Source organism: Ips typographus, linkage group LG12, assembly GCF_016097725.1.
Source record: "Ips typographus isolate SLU linkage group LG12, UJ_Ityp_2.0, whole genome shotgun sequence".
In the NCBI taxonomy this organism is placed as follows: Eukaryota; Metazoa; Arthropoda; class Insecta; order Coleoptera; family Curculionidae; genus Ips; species Ips typographus.
The window spans coordinates 7521294-7541314 of record NC_138433.1 but is presented as its reverse complement, the minus strand read 5'-3'; the positions used below and the strand labels follow the sequence as shown (position 1 = coordinate 7541314).

At 37.7% G+C, this 20021-nt stretch overlaps 1 protein-coding gene and 1 long non-coding RNA gene across 2 annotated transcripts in view; both read right to left on the bottom strand.

Moving 5' to 3' along the window:
* The window catches only part of LOC145736574 (uncharacterized), a 276677-nt gene that overhangs the window by 211308 nt on the left and 45348 nt on the right, over window positions 1–20021 (bottom strand). The gene's annotated exons all lie outside the window — the stretch shown is intronic.
* Window positions 4180–6825, bottom strand: LOC145736592 (uncharacterized). The gene is made up of 3 exons (XM_081991036.1): window positions 6193–6825; window positions 4661–6064; window positions 4180–4603 (listed from the first exon to the last, which is right to left on the bottom strand). Exons 1-3 carry the CDS (start codon window positions 6317–6319, stop codon window positions 4470–4472), a joined length of 1665 nt encoding a protein of 554 aa, XP_081847162.1. The 5' UTR covers window positions 6320–6825; the 3' UTR covers window positions 4180–4469.

Below are 20021 nucleotides of genomic sequence, written 5' to 3'. Positions count from 1 at the left end.
AGCTTCTCTCTCTACGTCCTCAGTTTTTAGCAGTTCATCTATGTTCTCCGCAGTAATGCTGCATTCAATTTCTGTTTGTACATTGCTATACTCATCTATAATTAGCTCAAATTTCTCACATCTTTCCTTGAGATTTACAGCACTTACTTCAGAAATACCTTCAATATTTTGGTCTAAAAACCCAGCAAGAAATTTAGAAAAAATAGTAACTTTGCTTTTAAGAGCCCTTCTTTTACGCTTTAATTCCTCTGTGTTTGCCATTTTAAAAGAATTATAGGTGAATTACAAAGCATAAACACACCCCACAGTAATTTAAAGAAATAATATACAGGACAATGCAATTAAAGTGTAATATTGTATATTTATTTACACTTTTCACCGCTAAAACATCAAAAAATCTCTTCGAGAGCATGTAATACACCATCAAACAAATGGTAGCAGTAAACTATTCTGATTACGCCACAATCGTAATGTAAACCAAACAACGGAATAGAAAATGGGAAATTATAAAAGGAATTCTCTCACCCGCTTCACACTGTTGTCCCACTGGCCCGCTGTTCTCTGTTGTCCTTAGCAACTATCGATCGGTCGCATCGACGAGCAGCATACGTCATCGACCGACGAGCCGACGGAAGGCGTAATGGCGGCACACACAACCGGCTTTGGACATGACTTCGATGTAATATTTCACTATTATCCGGCTCGATTAGGACCAAATTTATGTTATTACTTATGTTAGGATTAATAGCAAAATAACGACTTTAACTTGTGTATAATAGACTGGTTTTATTTCACTGATATAACAAAGAAATTGTGGAAAAAACGATGAACGAAACGCTCTCTACACATTCTATTAGTAATCTCTGCCATCGCCCGGCGACAAGCACTGGAAACGTAATGGTGGGTTCACAGTGGTCTCGCACAAGAAAACAATAGTCAAAAGTATTTTCAACATAAATAAGTGCTATTAAACACCGTCGGTAATAAGGATTTTAGTTAGATGGTAGAAGTTATAATTATATCTAGAGTGCATGTGCTTATAGTGGTATATTACACTGATACAGTATACTTATTTTATGTGTATACTGTTCGATATAAATATAAGTAGAAGAAAAACATAATTTCCATTACGACGGTAATTGTTCACAATTAATTTTACACACCAATACGACACCAATATTGTTACAATGTTGTACTTTTATGTAACAGAACTTTAATTATAATATATTTTATAGTAAAAATAACTTTAGTTTACTATGTAAGCTTTAACATCGTGTAAATATATAAAGTCGCATATAGGGTGTTACAAATTTGACGCATTTTTTTCAAGTTTGTCTTCATTTAACTAAACCTCGATCTACTACAGTTTCTGAGATAGCAATGCTAATGCATCGAATTTGTAACACGCTGTATAGATAACAAAGATTTTTGGTCTGTAGTTTAGAATGGTAATTTAATTTTTTATTTTATTTTATTTTATTTCTTTGACTTTAAATAATATATTTAAACTGTATTTGACAACACTTCATAGTGAGACTACGTTTATAATTTTTTATTTTTTTATTTTAGGCTTTACCCAAAAAGCTTCAAACTCTTTATAGCAAAGGTAAACTTTTTAATAAAAAAACGATAGCGTACCAAACATATGTGCTAAAATATTCAAAATGCCTAAATCAAAGCTGATTTCTAAACGACATTTACGTCGTAAAGTGCGTAACGATGTAGAGTTAACGAAAAGACTTATATTACACTCAAGTCCAACTCTACCTTCTCCATATTCCACAAACACGTGTACTACTTCAAATAGTTCTGAAGTTCAAATTAACACATTAGTTGACTCAAATGTATGATGTATAATGTATATATAAATGTATGTTGATGCAAATATATATGATGAATTTTGCAATGAAAGTGAAACTATTGCAAAGAAACAAGTATTAGAAGAAAAAGCTGATATTAATAATAATTTTACTTTTTTAAAAAAAGTTAAAGTCTTGGGTATGTAGAAATAATGTAACACACAAATGTCTAAATGAATTACTTCAGCTCATACGGCCTAAATTTCGTTATTTTTTCAACCACTGAAGCTTTATAATATAAAATAAATTTAGAATTATTTGTGAAAGTATATGTGCTTCGTCTTTTTTAAAAATACCCAATTTTTATTATATATGCAATTTAATTGTGTGCATACACAATTATTTTATATAGTTGGTAACTGCACACAATCAAATTGCATGTGTAATCCAAATTGCGTGAAGGTCATACAGTTTGGAAAATCGAAACAATTTATTGGTACATTACAAGTCCCGCTTATTGTCAAGCGGAGAAAAGCGGGATTTTTTTTACCGACACTATCGTTAACGCAGATTCAATAAGCCGCCACTGTCGAGTACTGCTAAACCAAAGAATAGGGATGTATATAGGACTAATAAGAAGAGACAGTAAGACAGAGTGAATAAAATTAGAGAGAGAAAGATTGAAGACTCCCGTTTAAAGGGACTCGACAACTCCCACCCCAGCATTCCAGCATCTCTATGAGCAGCAATGCCAATTCTCTCTTTATTTCGTGACTTCAATGTTCCTCTTAACAAATCCTTTGCAAATTACATATGTTAGATTATACTATATTTAAATAGAACTATATAAGTAGTTATCATTAGAAAAATTAAATAATATTACGGTATATCTAATCCTAAAATGCCTAAAACAACGACATGGCAATAAAACATCCATATGATTGATTGAATGATATTTGTGAGTTGGCAACATCGCGTAAATCTGGGTTTTTGTTTCTTGATTTGTTTATTTGTAGTAAAGAATAAAGTATGTAAAGAGACAAAGTAAGGTTAAATTTTCGGATTTTGTTAATTTTGTTTATAATGTAACATAGACTTGACCCAGAGCAGAATCAAGGAAGCAGTCTAAATCATATGGGTGTGTTGGAAGATATAATAACTTTTATTAGATGTAAAATAAAAAATAATTAATCTACAACGCTGTTTCACTGAATTAACTAACATGTTGACAACAGCGTTTGGGTCTCCGATTTAAAGAGCCAGGCGTTCAAGGTCATAGAAATGTTCGCCCAAAACATCAAAGAAATTATGCCGGCTGTCCGGTCTTATTACAGTATGTATAATATCTCTAGTCTTTGGCTAAACTCTGTGACAACCACATATCATGGGATTAACCTCTCTTCTTAGTTATTAGATCCTCTATGGTTTATAGTAAACAACCGGCGGATTACGCGCCCCCTCAGAGTGACATCCCAGTACTAACCCGAGGTTGAATAACTATAGTAATCTAAAAACAATTGTGAAGAGTGAAACATTAAGTTTTTAACTGCCAACATTATAACATAACACAACATTATAAAAGCATGTTTTAAGCTAAGGCAACTGTTTTTATTCAAACTAACATTAATACTATAATTCCAATATTAACATTCACTGAAAAGTGAAAATCATTGCAGTTTACAGTGATCTTTTATGTTTAACACAATATAACAATATCATTGTCTTTCCATTACTAGTCTTTCAATGTAGGATTAAAAAATGAACTAAAAGATGGCGCTAGAAGACATGATGCGTTTTATGAATGAAAAAAGCATGCAACTTTGACCTTGAAGGTGCTTTCGGCGCTTTACTAAATATAGGTGAGGGGAGTTGTGACGGAGAGGGGCGGCTTTTCTCATTCGACACTATGCAGGTGCACGTTTTTTACACAAATTTTAGTTCGAGGGTAATAAACGATGTTGTGCTTTTATTTTTTATCTTGACTATTGATTTTTGGTGTTTGACGTTCTATGTTCTCAGAAATGTTTTACATAATCAGCAAGATTTTTTGGATTTTCGAAGACTTGTTATTATAATTATATGAGATGCTTATTTCGGTGATATTTATATGTTTATTAGGATGTGGTCATGTTTTTTGCAACATTTCTTGTTATTACATGTGAATGTTTTTGCACTTTATTAGGTAGTTTATTCTTGTGCGTTATACAGGGTGACAAAAAAGTTTTAATCGGGAAAATACCTTCATATATGAAAGATGTCTCAATTTATTTGGGTTATTTTATTTCTCACAGATTATTGGGTATAAAAAAGTTAACTAAGTGTAATTGAGACCAGTTTTATTATATGATAAAAATATATGAAGAGTCCACGGAAGAAAGGCGAAATATCCATCAAACACTGTTTTGAGAAAATCAAAATTTAAACTTTAGAGCACTTACTAGCATAGTATAATTTGAAAATTTTTGGATCTATTTGTACTGGCCTATTCTATGTACTGTTTTGCATCATATTTGATGGACATCAGATTTAAAAAAAATACGGGATTAAAAAAATGCTTTATTAAAAATAAAAAACATTCGTAACACGGGAAAAAAGCGAAATGTCCTATATTTATAAAAAAAACGGCGAAAAATGCGAACTGTCGTATTTTTAGATAATGAAAAATTGCCCTTATCTTTTTCTTGTCTTTTTTGATTGGGAGTTATGAGGTAAGCCTTTGTAAAACGACCTGGCATTTTCAGAGGTGCAGAACTGGCTCAGATGAAGCAAATCTTTGAATTTTTCCTGCGTTATTTTTATTGGATCTGCAAAAGAAATACTGCATAAAAAACAAAAAATGTTGAGTTGTAAAGCAAACTTACCGGTGTATAACTTTGGTGGTAAAATAAACTCTCTCATTGGAAGCTGCAGCTCAGATGTCGCAATGCGTGGCCTGATAATCGATGATTTCCAGTGTCCATTATAGGCATCTCTGTGTTCCAAAAGTCGTGGATGGCAATTTGATATTCTTAATTCCCGGATTGGTCGTGATTTATATGGCGGTTTTTTCACGTACATGGTGTCCAACAGTTGAGACCAGTTTCGTATAAGTGATTGGTCAACTTCCAGGACATTGAAAGGATTAGGTTTAATTCTGCATGATCTAATTTCCCTGTACCAGTCTTCCGGGAGCTCAACTCTAATTTTTTGGTTAATCACGCCCATATCTCGATCGCACTCCATATAGGAGTGCCCTCTGATTGGAAACGTTACAACAATACTGTCTAGTCTCTTCGTAACATGAACGACATAATGAAGATAGCGGAACACGGTAAAGTTTTTGTTTTGACCTCCACATGAATCGCAAAATATGTGGAGGTGACGTACTCTTGCATCAAGCTGAACAAAGATAAAATGATGAAGAAATGATACGACTTCATTTGAGCCCTTGCCACCTATGGTTTCGGGATAAGCGTAAAATGTCGCACTTCCTGTAGACAATACATGAATATTAAATGAGTTCAGAGTGAGCTGTCTCTTATAATACACATCATTAGTCGCAAAATTAGGAATCGGTAAATTTTTTTGGAAGTCCATGGCGACAGCTTCAATTTCAACATTCTTCATAGCTGTTTTTCGAGCTTTTCTCTTTCTTTCATAGAATACCTCAGCTTTAGCTTTGTGTAATTGGTTCTCCGTAGTAAGTTTTTTGATCTTATCCTCAATGTCCTTTTGGGAAGATGCATCAAGACCTACATTCAGCTTCGTCTGAAGAACCTTTACCTCAGCTGTGAAGTTGTCGCAGGTACTGCAGGTATCGGAACGCGGATAACCGAAACTGATGTTAAAATGTTTATTAAAAATGTTGCGATATGTTTCGTATGAGACAGCAGAAGGATTGGTGGCCTTGTAGATATTATACATTTTTTTAATATTTAATTCTTCGGGAAGGTAGACTTTCTCTGTTTTTTTTCTACTGTAATGGCTTTCTCTTCCTTTAAAACTTCTTATATGTTCGAGAACTTCATTTAATCTCTCCTGCGACAATGCATGTTTTTTCTTATTTTTTCCCCGCTTGTCTATTGGCGCACTTCCCGAAGCTTTCAAACTTTTTTGAATATTTTCAAGTCTCTTTCGACCGATTCCATGAATGCTTAGGAACGCTTTGAAGCAAACTGGAATGTCAGTAGTTTCATTTTCAGTCACTGTTCTTACTCTAAAAGCGTATGAAGCATCGTGCAATTTAGCTGTAGCTTCATTTGCAGGTCTTCGTCGTTTCACGGGCACTAAAGTCCTGCCAAGTAATTATTTTGCTCGTTATAAACCATAGCGTTGAATTGTCTAACAATATTTGAGCGGTTTTCCTCATTTACGACGGAAAAACACTTTAATCTTTTGCAATGGCAATTCTCACCTGTTTCGTGACTCTGTTGTCTCATTCGCTTCATTACTTCACTGGTTCGGCCTGTTATTTTCTTTTTCTTAGCTGTTCTTTGACGAGTATTCAAATCACCACTGTCACTGTCTGTACTGTCTGACATTATTTACAACGTGTTTGTAGGTCTTTTTTAAGAAACAACGCACTTAACTTCCCAAACGTCAATCGTAAACTAAACGTTTACAGCTGCACGCAGTATGTTGACGATGTGGACATTTCACCTTTCTCGACTTTTCGCATGGACCTTTCGCGTTTCTTCGTTGTAGGGATATTTTCACACACAGTTTAAGCTGTGAGGCTTCGCGTTTCTTCCCTTTTTGACCACGGCATAAAAATATACTACTAATAACCTACACGTTGCCATGTTTAGCTCAAAAATAATAAAAATGTGACATTTCGCCTTTCTTCCGTGGACTCTTCATATGTAAAAAGATTGGCAAAAAAATTGGATTTTTTTTTTAGGGTGGCCCAAAATTTGGGCTATTGGGCAAAGTTATTAGTATATAACACTATTGTTCTTCCACACTTTAATTATTGTAGTTCCTTGCTTTTGGCATGTAATAAGGAGGAAATTAATAGGCTACAGCTATTACAAAACAGGGCAATGCGCGTAATTCTAGGTTGTGATAAACATCATCATGATGTTAAGCTCCTTAAGGCTCTCCATAACCCAGAGTATCGAAGTTTCAAATATTGTGATTATTTTTAAAATCAAGAATAATTTAATGCCATCGTATCTAAACGACTATTTGGTTACCAGGTCTGAGAGGCACTTATATAACATTCGCTCAGGAAATGACTTTGATATCCAGTTTGCAAGAAGCACATATCTGCAAAAGCAATTGTTTGGTGATGGCCTTCGTTTGTATAATGCTCTGCCGGCTGAGTTAAAGAATGTACAGAGCGTTAAATTATTTACAAAAAAATTAAAAATGTTTTATTTAAATAAATAAAAATGTTTTTTCCTTAAGATGTCGTAGCGCTAAGTAACAACTCTGTAAATAATGTATACTAGCCAAGTGCTAAAATAAATACGTTTTATTTATTTATTTATTTATTTATTTATATTCTTTCTATAAGGTACCATCATGAATTAGTATTGTTACACTTTACTGGGTTCTTTTTAATAAGTGAGACTTAGAATAAATTCAACAAACTTTATTTACTAATTACACAACAATTTACAACACTAGAAATCACTTTTAAACCACTAAAGTCACTTTTACCACTTTTCACTACTTCGCTCTTTGCTTTATCGCGTCACTGTTATTTCACAACTCACAACTGACTGTCCGTCGGCTCGGTCGGTTTATATATGTGTGGGTGATCGATTCTCGAATGTTCCTGTATGCACAGAATGTTCCCGCTATACGTCCAGTAAACGTTTATTGTATCGCGAACATTTCATCCGATGCGCCGATCCAAGTTTAAAGATACCGAGACATGTCCAAAAGTAGCTGTTTTGTGGATTTGCAGTTTACATGGGGTTAAATGGGTAACTTTCTTATTTTAAGGCCTAGAGGGTTGAGACTTCGTATTAGGGGGGTAAGTTTGGGACACCCCTAGGATGCGGTGTTGCCACGTTGTGTACTTTTTCCCTAAATTTAGGGAACTTCTATATTCTTAACTCCTCGTTTTTCCTTTAACCCCCTCGTTTTTCCCTAAATTTCAGGAAATCTTAATCTGGCTATGAGGCCTTTGTAACAGTATCATTGAATGGTCGGTTATTGGCTGTTGGAGGTTTTAATAACTATCATGACAGTTTAAATTCGGTGTAAGAGTTTGATGTTAAAACCAATAAATTGACATTAGTCACATGTATGCTTTCCCAAAAAGGTGGATTTGGAGGAGCAGTGTTGGATTTGGTCAATTTAGAGCACCTCGTGGGACAAACTAATACCTAGTTAATGAGAACAATGTGATATGTACACGGTGATCATTTATAATGTCCCCCCTCTCAACTTTTTTATTTTTCACATTAGAAAAAAATTATGAATAGAAAAGTTGTACGAGATGATGCAAGCTATTTGCAGAATATATTGTTATTTATACAGGACGTTTCAGAAATGCGTGACAAGTCAAAGTTATATTTTTTCAAATGGAACACCCTATATATTTTCAATTTTCTAGAATTATCAAACAATTCTGAACATTTTTTTTTTAATATGTCCTATACCTAAATGTAATGGTTTTCGAAATATTCGCATTTCCACTAAGCTGCTAGATTCTAGAAAATATTCGATAGATTCCAGTTCTAGGTGGCGGTGAATTACGCGGTCACGAAAAAACAAAATATTTGTTTATTAGTGACAGTAGTGACAGTTACACGTTGCGGGAATATTACATTATTTTTATTAAAATGCCTTATTCCGAAAGAGAAAAACAATTTATTCTGCAAATATTTATTAAAACAAATAATAACGTTAAAATTGCTCAAAAGGCACTCCATAGAATTAACCCCCTGATGCATATTCCAGATAAGAAAACATTTTATAGGATCTATGAAAAGTTTCAACGAACATCCAGCCTATTGAAACGAAAAAGAACAATGGAAAGAGATGAAAATATGGATTTGAATATTCTGCTAAAAGTTGAAGAAAATCCAAACATTTCTCTGAGAAAAATATCGAAGAGTTTGGAAAAACAGTGGTCGTTCATGTAAGAAATACCGGGTTAGCGGCCAAACATTTTATTCTGATGAGCAGAAGCGAAGAGAAGTGGACCTAACCTAATTATGATTCGGTTTTTGAACTGCGAGAAAAAATGTCATGTTGAGGGCATGCTTTCTTGTTAGACTAGGGTTAAGAAGATAAGACAACTAGTAATAAAATTTCGTTTGATAGAAAATACAGTCCATTAGTCATTTCTGTGCAAATAAGAGAAAATACCCGTGGCATTTGGCCACAATCCCGTTCATGTTCCATCGAGCCGAATGGAAGTAGTCTTCGCCAAGTAGACAACAAAATTTAGTCTAAATTTAGTGAAGAAAGTGAATAGTGGCAGATGCAAATGGTAAGTCCCCATTCCTTTAGTTTTATGTCCTATTTGCCATATCGTAGCTTTCTGAGTAGACCTGGTTTTTAGTCAGCTGTGGTTTGTTAGCCAAGCAGTTTAACTTTATGTTAAACTCACCTTTTTTAATTAGGTTTGCTGGTTTAATAATAGGGATCCAAGCATATACACATTGTTTCGATTAGTAGTGTTCTTAGTTCAAGATGAGTAGAAAACCTGCTAAAACTGATAGTTCCGCTGGTGTAGCCACAACTAATGTTGAGTTAGATAGACTAGTATTGCAAAAAAAACCAGTTACAGCAACAACTAGAGCGATTTTCTGAGTTCCTTTCAAATATGAACACATTAAATGGCAATCAAATAAATGAATTACAGGTTCGTACTGCAAAATTTGAAAAGTGGTTAGAAAGGTTTGAAGAAGTGCAATTAGAAATTCAGGTTATGAGTACCGAGGAAACCAAGGTTAGTGTAGATGAGCAATGTATATTTGAAAGGCAATTCTACACATTGTTGTCTTCAGCTAAAGGTTTGATAGCAAGTTTTAATAGTCAATCAATGCCAAATAACACTGCTTTGGGTCCACCTGAAGCTGTCAATAATGGTTCCTTTATGGTTGGTGCTAGACTTCCTAGCTTAGACCTGCCAAAATTTAATGGTGATTTTGAAAAATGGTGTCAATTTTCAGAAACGTTTCAAACACTGGTACATAACAATGTAAATTTAGATGAAATACAAAAGTTCTATTATTTACTAAGCTGTTTAGAAGGGAAAGCATATAAAGTTTTAGAAGGTTTAGAGATTTCTCGAAGTAACTACTCAGTTGCATTGGAAATTTTAAAGGAGAGGTTTGAAAACAAACCATTAACAATCCATAAGCATATCAAATCACTTGTGGACATGCCTTCAATGAGTAAGGAATCTGTTAGTCAGCTAAGAAGCATTAATGATGCTCTTGAAAAACATGTTAGAGCTCTTAGAGCTTTAGGAGAACCAGTAGACTATTGGGATCGAATTCTCATTTTTTTGATAAGTAGAAAAATAGACAATGAATCTAAAAGAGTATGGGAGGAAAAAACCATTTCAGCCTTTAATGGCCAACCAACATTGAATGATTTTACCCAGTTTCTTAGTAGCAGATGTTTGATTCTTGAAACAGTTGAAGGTAATGCAAAGGAATGTCAAGTAACAAAATTGCGTTTTAAACATGAAACAGGTAATAGTAGGATTTGTAACTATGTTTCTGATAGTAATATTCGAGGTAATATTAAATGTGAAATTTGTCAGGGCTCGCATTTTGTTTACAAGTGTAATAAATTGTTGGCACTTTCTATTCCAGAAAGATCAGTTGAAGTAAGAGACAAAAAACTTTGTTTTAATTGTTTGAGATCTAGTCATATGTCAAAAGATTGTAGGTCAAGTGGTTGCAGGAAATGTGGTAAGCGCCACAATTCATTGTTACATAGAGATCTTGATGTAGCTCAAAATGTGACCCAGGGTAGGGGCAGCTCTAATCAAGGAAATTATAGTACAGAAAATGTTGTAGAAGGTGCTCACTCCTGCTCTGAAGAGATAGAGTGTCCTGGTGCCCGTTCAGTAGTGGCAACTTCACTTAAAACTTCAGAAAATTTGAGCCAAATTTTATTGTCAACTGCTATCATTTACATTAAGAATAACAATGGTTTATTTGTTAAGTGTCGAGCATTACTAGATAGTGGTTCGCAGTTGAACTTTATTTCATCTGAATTAGCTAAGAGGCTTAAGTTACATCAACAGGCAGTCAACATTCCAATTGCTGGAATAACACAAATGAGAGCTACCATCAATTATCGCTTAAATTCTGTTGTTAAATCTTGTCATAACGATTTTCAAGCCAATTTATCATTTCTTATTTTGGATAATATCACTGCAAGGCTTCCAATTAGAACCTTTAGTACATCTGAGTTGGAAATTCCCTCAAATTTACAGTTGGCTGATCCCAATTTTAATGTGTCATCACAAGTTGATTTGTTGATAGGTGCCGGTCTGTTTTTTGATTTGTTGTGTGTGGGGCAAATTAAATTGGGAAAAAACAAGCCTATCTTGCAAAAAAGTGTACTGGGGTGGATTGTTTCTGGTAACATTTTTGAAAATAGTCATGAACCTTTGTCAATAGTAGCATCTTGTCATGTTTTAAATGAAACTGTACAAAATCAGTTAGAAAAATTTTGGACAATTGAAGAATTAGACACCAAAAAACATTTATCCAAGGAAGAAATTGACTGCGAAACATGGTTTACTAGCACATTATCACGCGAAGTGTCAGGTAGGTTTTGTGTATCCTTACCTATTAAAGGCAATGTAGGTAATTTGGGAGATTCCCTTGAAAACGCAACTAACAGATTTTGTTCTCTTGAAAAAAGACTTTCAAAGAATTCCAAAATGAGGGAAATGTACATCTCATTTATGAATGAGTACATAGAGTTAGGTCACATGTCTAAAATAGAACCATCAAATTTAAAGGCCGACAATGTTTTTTATTTACCACATCATTGTGTATTTAACTCGAGTAGTACAACAACAAAAATGCGTGTTGTTTTCGATGGTAGTGCGAAAACATCTAGTGGTTTATCCTTAAACGACGTGCTTAAAGTAGGACCCTGCGTACAGGATGACTTATTCAGCATATTAGTGCGGTTTCGACAATATGATGTGGTGATTACGGCAGATATAGCCAAAATGTACCGCCAAATTAATATTATTCCCCAACAACGCGACTTGCAAAGAATACTTTGGCGGCCGAATGAGAATTCGGAGCTAGATCATTATAGGCTCAACACCGTTACTTACGGCACATCTTCCGCGTCATTTTTGGCCACTAGATGTCTTGAGCAAATAGCGCAAGATTTAAATGTTACAATGCCAAAATTGAGTAAAGTTATATCAAAGTGTTTTTATGTAGACGACCTAATTTTGAGTGTCGAGACAGCATCTGAGGCCGTTGAAGTCGGAAGTGCTTTGGCAATTGAGTTGAACAAATACGGTTTTCCACTTAGGAAGTGGTCATCAAATCAAGATAGTGTACTGAAATCTTTGTCATTAGGAAATTTAGACAGCTCAGGTTATTTATTTACAGATGGTGATACGAAAAAGACTTTAGGTGTTTACTGGCAGGCTAGATCCGATAGATTACAATATGTTATAAATTTGAGGTCAGAACCTCATTCCTCAGTTACTAAACGATTTATTTTGTCAGTAGTGTCTCAAATTTTTGATCCGCTAGGTCTTGTAGGCCCGGTAACAATAAAGGCAAAGATTTTACTTCAGAAGCTTTGGCAATTAAAACTTGGATGGGATGAGTCCCTTCCTATAGACTTGTTTTCCACTTGGACTAGGTTTTATAGTAATATAGAGTCCTTGAATTCAGTTGTGATTCCTCGTCAGATTACCATATCGAAGGCTACATCGTTTGATTTACACGGGTTTTGCGACGCCAGTGAAAATGCTTATGGAGCTTGCCTTTACTTACGATCTGTAGATAGCTCTGGAGATGTAAAGGTACAGCTCATATGTGCCAAATCTCGCGTAGCACCCCTCAAGAGTATTAGTATTCCTAGATTGGAACTGTGTGGGGCTCTTTTGCTGGCTCGTTTATCTTCAAAAATACTATCTACTTTGGACATTAACGTAAATAAAGTTTTTTTATGGTGTGACTCCACTATCGTTTTGTCGTGGCTTTCTGATGAGCCAAGTAGATGGAAGTTATTTGTAGCTAATAGGGTGTCTGAAATTCAGACCTTGACTACAAAATGTAGGTGGAGTCATGTAGCGTCAGAGGACAATCCTGCTGACCTAATTTCTAGGGGAGTTGAGCCAGAGTTTTTGCGCGAGCACCATTTATGGTGGACAGGTCCCGCATGGCTCCGTAGTGATGATCAGGATTGGCCGACTGAAACTAGACTAAAGGTAGACTCTATTCCTGAAGAGAGAAATGTTAATAAAGTTAGCTTGATTAGCCATAAACCTGAGACTTCTATTTTTGATAAATACTCTTCGTTGCATAAATTAGTTTACGTGTTTAGTTGGTGCTTAAGGTTTGTGCACAATCTGCGAGTCAATCGAGCTAACCGATGTTTTGAAACAGTTTCAGTTCAGGAATATGACACAGCTTTAATTAGATTAATTAAATTAATGCAAAACGATGTTTTTTCAGCCGAAATTCTTGCTCTGAAAAATTCAAATAACATCCCTAATCGAAGTTCAATCAGGTCGTTAGATCCTTTTTTGGATAATGATAATATTGTTACGGTCTGGGCCTACTATGCTCGATACTTCTTAACGAGCGCTCGCCTCGGGATGAAACCGATGCGCCGTAATATCTGGCCGGGCGCGTATTAAAGTAGGCCACAGTTAGGAACCGAGTTTACCTGGAAGATTCTTGAATGATCAAGGCAACCCGCGAAGCGTTTCGCGGTCATTCTAGAACGTGGTTTGCGAATATAAAAGACGCGGTCTCGACCGCAGTAGTAGTGAATTTGGGAACGCGGATAAGTTTAAATAGCGGAATAATTGTGGAATTGTAGTAGTGTTTTTAGTAGCTGTGTTAATTATTGTACGGAGTGTTTTGAAGTGTAATAAATTTATTAATCGTTGAGTTAAATTGACTTTGCGTGAACCCACGGGAAAATCGTAACAATTGGTGTCAGAAGTGGGATCAGACGTTAGTGCGACGTGAATTGGAACTAAACTTCGGGTTAGAGACTTGTGTTCAGAACCGGACTAGAGATTTTCGGAACAGTGGTGTGTTAAATTTATTTTATGCCAATAACAAGACGTCAAAGTGCAAACATGGAGGCCCAATTTGCAGCTATTATGGCAATGCTTAAACAAGACAAAGAAGAACGACAACAAGACAAGGAAAAACAAGAAAGGATTCGACAACAAGACAAGGAAGAACAAGAAAGGATTCGACAACAAGACAAGGAAGAACAAGAAAGGATTCGACAAGAACAAGAAAGGATTCGACAACAAGAGAAGGAAGAACAAGAAAGGATTCGACAAGAACAAGAAAGGATTCGACAACAAGAGAAGGAAGAACAAGAAAAGATTCGACAACAAGAGAAGGAAGAACAAGAAAGGATTCGACAACAAGAGAAGGAAGAAAAAGAAAGAATGAGACAACAAGATATGGAAATGCGTCAAGAAGATAGAGAGCGGCAAGAAAAACGTAACGAAGAAGTATTGAACGTTCTAGCGGGGACCAAAACAGAAATCCAAGAGTATGTAACCCATAGTCTTAAAAAGATGGAGTGTGATGTTGAGAAAAAATTAAAGGATGTTCGGGAAGACATTAATGATGTTCGGGACGACATTAATAAAATTCAGAACGATGTTGAGATAAAGCTACGCGACTTAGAGCAGAAAATTGACAGCAGAGGAGCCAGCTCTACAGTGATCACCGGAAACGGGCTCAACAAGATCAAGCCTCCCACATACGACGGTCAAACTTCATGGGCAACGTACCAACTCCAATTTGAGGCCGCTGCAAATGCAAATAAATGGAGTAACGAGGAAAAGGCTGTAGCACTGGTGGTGGCATTACGATGACCTGCATTGGAGCTGTTACAGACTCTGCCTATCGCCCAACAAAGCAACTATGACGCATTAGTAGCTGCATTAGAACGACGTTATGGGGATCAGCATAGGAAAGGAGTGTACCAAACACAATTAAAGGCAAGACTGCAGAAAACTGGTGAAAATTTACAAGAATTTGAGGCCGAAATTCGTCGCCTTGTGCATCTGGCTTACCCAGCCGTCCCGGATGAAATCCAAGAAGAACTTGTGGCACAGTGTTTTGTAGATGGGATTCGAGATCTGGAAGTAAAGAAAATGCTGAAGATGTTCAAAGGAAGCAACAGCAGCGAATTACTAGTTCGAGCGCTGGAAGTTGAAGCTGCGTGCAATGACTTAAAGCCAAGGATCAGGGCCGTGACTATTCAAGAGGAGAGAGAACCGCCAGCCGATCATGCTGCTACACCAATGAATGAAATTAAATCAATGTTCGGCCAATTAGTGCAACAAATGGCAGCATTAGGAAATGGTCTTTCCACACAGTTAGAACGGTCACGCCCGATCACTAGAGTGGAGTGTTATCGATGCGGACGTACGGGACACATGAAACGAGATTGTCGAGTAAGGATACCGTCCCGCTCTCCAACGAGGGATGTACAACCATCCAGGAGGGACCAGGAAAACTCCCACTAGTCAACATTACGGGGCGAATGTTGACTAGCGAAGACAAAGCCCCCAGAATTATCTCCATCAGAAGCCTGGGTAGATCAATGGGAAGCCTGAACGTAGATGGAAAGGTGGATGCGATGAACGTTACTTTTACTTTGGATACCGGTGCGGCAGTATCTTTGATCCGGTCAAACCTTGTGGATAAAAGTCAAATTAAGCCTTTACGAAGAAGTATTCTCCTGCGCACTATGATTGGAGAATCGGCTAAAGTTTTAGGAGAAATAACAGTCAAGATTTGCCTTGGAAGGATTACGTTTTACCACACTGTGTTAGTAGCGGATATTGAAGATGAATTTATTCTGGGAATGGACCTGATTCGTCAACATGGATTTTCTTTTGATCCCGAACAAAATATCCTAAGGTTTGGAAGGGAAGAGTTCATCCTGTCAACCAGTCACCGCTGTGAGTCACCCATTAATGTTTTGGCATCTCAGACAGTAAAAATAAGCGGCAATTCCGAGCAAATAATTATTGGACAATTGGAGCAGAATTCTGGGAGCTGTGTTGGACTTGTACGAAACCCGGACCGACCAGGAAGATGCCTCATTGGGAAATCACTTGTAAATGGAGGAAGTGAAGTCCCAATAAGAGTTGCAAACATTTTTTCAGATGACGTAAAAATCAACAAAGGCGAAATTATTGCGGTATTCGAGCCTGTAGTCAAAATAACCAATTGCGATGGGTTACCAGAACAGGAGGAGCAGTTGGGGGAAAACAAGCTCTTAAATGAACTTGAAAAGACCTGGAAACATCTGTCAACACCACAACTGAAGAAGGCTCGGAAACTGATTTTGGACCATGGTAGCATATTTGGAACACCGAACAATATGGGAAAAACTACCATTGTAAAACACCGAATTAACACCGGCAATGCACAACCGATTCGACAACCACCTAGGAGACTACCAATAGCCAAACAACAGGAAGTGCAGGAACTAGTGGACAGGATGCTTGACGACGGAGTTATAGAAGAATCCTGCAGCCCTTGGTCATCACCTGTTGTTCTGGTCACTAAGAAAGATGGATCAAGCAGATTTTGTGTAGATTACCGAAAACTGAATGACGTGACCAAAAAGGACAGCTATCCACTTCCCCGTATCGACGACACACTGACAACTTTGGCAGGATCCTGTTGGTTTTCTACTTTAGATTTGAAGAGTGGGTACTGGCAAGTTGGCATTGAGGAGCAAGATAAGGAGAAGACTGCTTTTTCTGCTGGAAATGGGCTGTACCAATTCAATGTGATGCCCTTCGGACTTTGTAATGCTCCTGCTACGTTTGAAAGACTAATGGAAATTGTGCTTCGTGGCCTTAACTGGAAGACTTGCTTGGTTTATCTGGACGATATCATGGTGATGGGAAAAACTTTTGAAGAACATCTGGACAACTTGCAAGAAGTATTTGCTAGAATAGGTGGTGCCCATCTTCGATTGAACGCCAAAAAGTGTTGGTTCTTCCAAAAGCAAGTCGAATTCCTTGGGCATGTGGTGACGGTCGACGGAATCCAGACGGACGACAAGAAGATCCAAGCAATTAGAGAATGGCCAGTACCAAAGGATAAACACGAACTCAGAAGCTTTCTAGGACTTGCCACCTACTACAGACGGTTTGTGGAAGGATTTGCCAACATCGCAGCTCCGCTACATCAACTTACTGAGGACAAAACACCCTACTGTTGGAATACCCAATGTGATCAGGCGTTCAGAAGATTAAAGGCATCACTTTGCTCCAGTCCCATCCTCAGTTATCCACAACCAAAAGGAAAGTTCATTTTAGACACAGATGCCAGTAATTCTGGTATTGGAGCTGTATTGTCTCAAGTCCAAAACGGAGAAGAACATGTCATAGAATACTTCAGTAGGAAACTTACCAAAGCAGAACGGAACTACTGTGTAACGAGAAAAGAGCTACTGGCAATAGTAAAATCAGTCGATCACTTTCACAAGTATTTGTACGGACAGGAATTTTTGATAAGGACTGACCATGCGGCACTCAAGTGGCTCCTCGGAATGAAACAACCGGAAGGACAAGTAGCAAGATGGCTTGAAAAACTCCAGCAGTATAATTTCAACATCAAGCATCGACCCGGAAAGCTGCATAATAACGCAGATGCTCTATCAAGAAGACCTTGCGCCGAAGAATGCAAACATTGCCAGAAAGCGGAACAACGTGAAGGCGTTGTGTCCATCAGAATGGTTCAGCTGAAGACCAATGATGAATGGAGTACCGATGAGATTAGGAAGGATCAACTAGAAGACAGCGACATAGGCCCATTGTTGTTGAGAAAGGAACAAAGCGAGCCAAGACCAACATGGCAAGAAATCTCTAGCAAAGGCCTGACGTTCAAAGCACTTTGGGCTCAGTGGGACTCGCTTGTGGTTGAAGGCGGCTTGCTAAAAAGAGCTTGGGAGAGTGCCGATGGAAAAGAGATAAGGAAGCAGCTGGTAGTTCCCAGAGGAAGGGTCGACCACGTACTGGAGGAAATGCACAATGGAAAGACTGGTGCTCATTTGGGAGTAAATAAGACTTTGGACAAAATCCGGCAACGTTTTTACTGGGTGAACTACTGCCAAGACGTGAAATCATGGTGTCGACAATGTTCCATTTGTGCAGCTAGCCACGGACCACAGACGAGATCCCGGGGACCTATGAAGCAGTACAACGTAGGATTGCCGTTCGAACGTTTAGCCATAGACGTTGCTGGGCCTTTTCCTGAGACCAACAGAGGCAACAAGTACATTCTTGTTGCCATGGATTACTTTAGCAAATGGCCTGAGGTGTTTGCGATTCCAAATCAAGAAGCCAGCACAGTCGCTGATATTCTCGTCGAAAATGTCTTCAGTAGATTTGGTGTGCCGTTGGAGTTACATTCTGATCAGGGACGAAACTTTGAGTCCAAGCTCTTTCAGAGGCTCTGTGATCTGCTAGGCATTAGGAAGACCCGAACAACGCCGCTTCATCCTCAGTCGGATGGAATGGTCGAGAGATTTAATAAGACCATAGAGCAACATCTCTCAAAGGTTGTTGATCAGCATCAGAAAGATTGGGACCAGCATATTCCGCTCTTCTTGATGGCTTATAGAGCAGCAGTCCACAACTCAACGGGACAGTCACCATCTAAAGTTCTGTTTGGTCGAGAACTTCGACTTCCATGTGATGTGGTGTTCGGATCTCCAACAGGCCAAAGCACGAACATTGAGAACTACGTTGACGAGTTGCAAGACAGATTACTGAACATCCATGATCTGGTCAGGGGAAGTTTGAATCTAGCTAGCGATAAGATGAAAGCTCGTTATGATCTGAGGGCCAATTCGGGAGGGTTCCAGAAGGATGATAAAGTTTGGTTGTTTAACCCTCAGAGGAAGAAAGGCAAATCACCGAAATTAACACCTGTTTGGGAGGGACCTTACAATGTGGTAAAAAGGTTAAACGACGTCGTGTACAGAGTCCAGCGCAGCCCCAAAGGCAAGATGAAAATTGTCCATCTGGACAGACTCAAGAAATACCAGGGATTAGATGAAGCGGATCGGGACGATCAGCTTTAAGAGGGGGGCAGTGTTACGGTCTGGGCCTACTATGCTCGATACTTCTTAACGAGCGCTCGCCTCGGGATGAAACCGATGCGCCGTAATATCTGGCCGGGCGCGTATTAAAGTAGGCCACAGTTAGGAACCGAGTTTACCTGGAAGATTCTTGAATGATCAAGGCAACCCGCGAAGCGTTTCGCGGTCATTCTAGAACGTGGTTTGCGAATATAAAAGACGCGGTCTCGACCGCAGTAGTAGTGAATTTGGGAACGCGGATAAGTTTAAATAGCGGAATAATTGTGGAATTGTAGTAGTGTTTTTAGTAGCTGTGTTAATTATTGTACGGAGTGTTTTGAAGTGTAATAAATTTATTAATCGTTGAGTTAAATTGACTTTGCGTGAACCCACGGGAAAATCGTAACAATATATTGCGGGTAGGAGGCCGCATCAAGCATTCTAACGAACCATATAGTGCTCGCTTTCCAATAATTTTACCACAGAAGCATCCTTTAACTAATTTAATCATAATGGACCAACATCATAAAAGACTTCATGCTGGTCCTCAAGCAGTGCTAGCGGCTTTGCGCAGGCAGTACTGGCCTATCAATGGTAGAAGTGCCGTCAAGAGTATCTTGAGCAAATGTGTTACCTGCTTTAGGGTTAAACCTCATCTTTGCTATCAAAAAATGGGCAATCTGCCAATGGATCGTGTTATTGCTCAAAGACCTTTTTTGATTTCCGGGGTAGATTTTGCAGGGCCTTTCAATTTAAAAGATGGAAAGCTGCGAAATCGATCACTAGTAAAAGGGTATATGTGCCTCTTTATTTGTTTTACAACCAAGGCAGTGCATATTGAACTTGCAAATGATCTAAGCACTTCTTCATTCCTTAATTGCTTGAAACGATTCATTTCACGTCGCGGTTTATGTAAACGGTTATACTCCGACAATGCCACCAACTTTGTCGGAGCTCAAAATGAACTCATGAAAA

What these genes read in the sequence shown, in the direction of transcription:
- LOC145736592 (XM_081991036.1), bottom strand. Translation starts at nt 6,319, where the DNA reads ATGTCAGACAGTACAGACAGTGACAGTGGTGATTTGAATACTCGTCAA. An exon ending in ACAACAGAGTCACGAAACAG is followed by an intron (nt 6,065 to 6,192) that starts GTGAGAATTGCC and finishes GCAGGACTTTAG; the next exon opens with TGCCCGTGAAACGACGAAGA. An exon ending in ACCACCAAAGTTATACACCG is followed by an intron (nt 4,604 to 4,660) that starts GTAAGTTTGCTT and finishes TTTCTTTTGCAG; the next exon opens with ATCCAATAAAAATAACGCAG.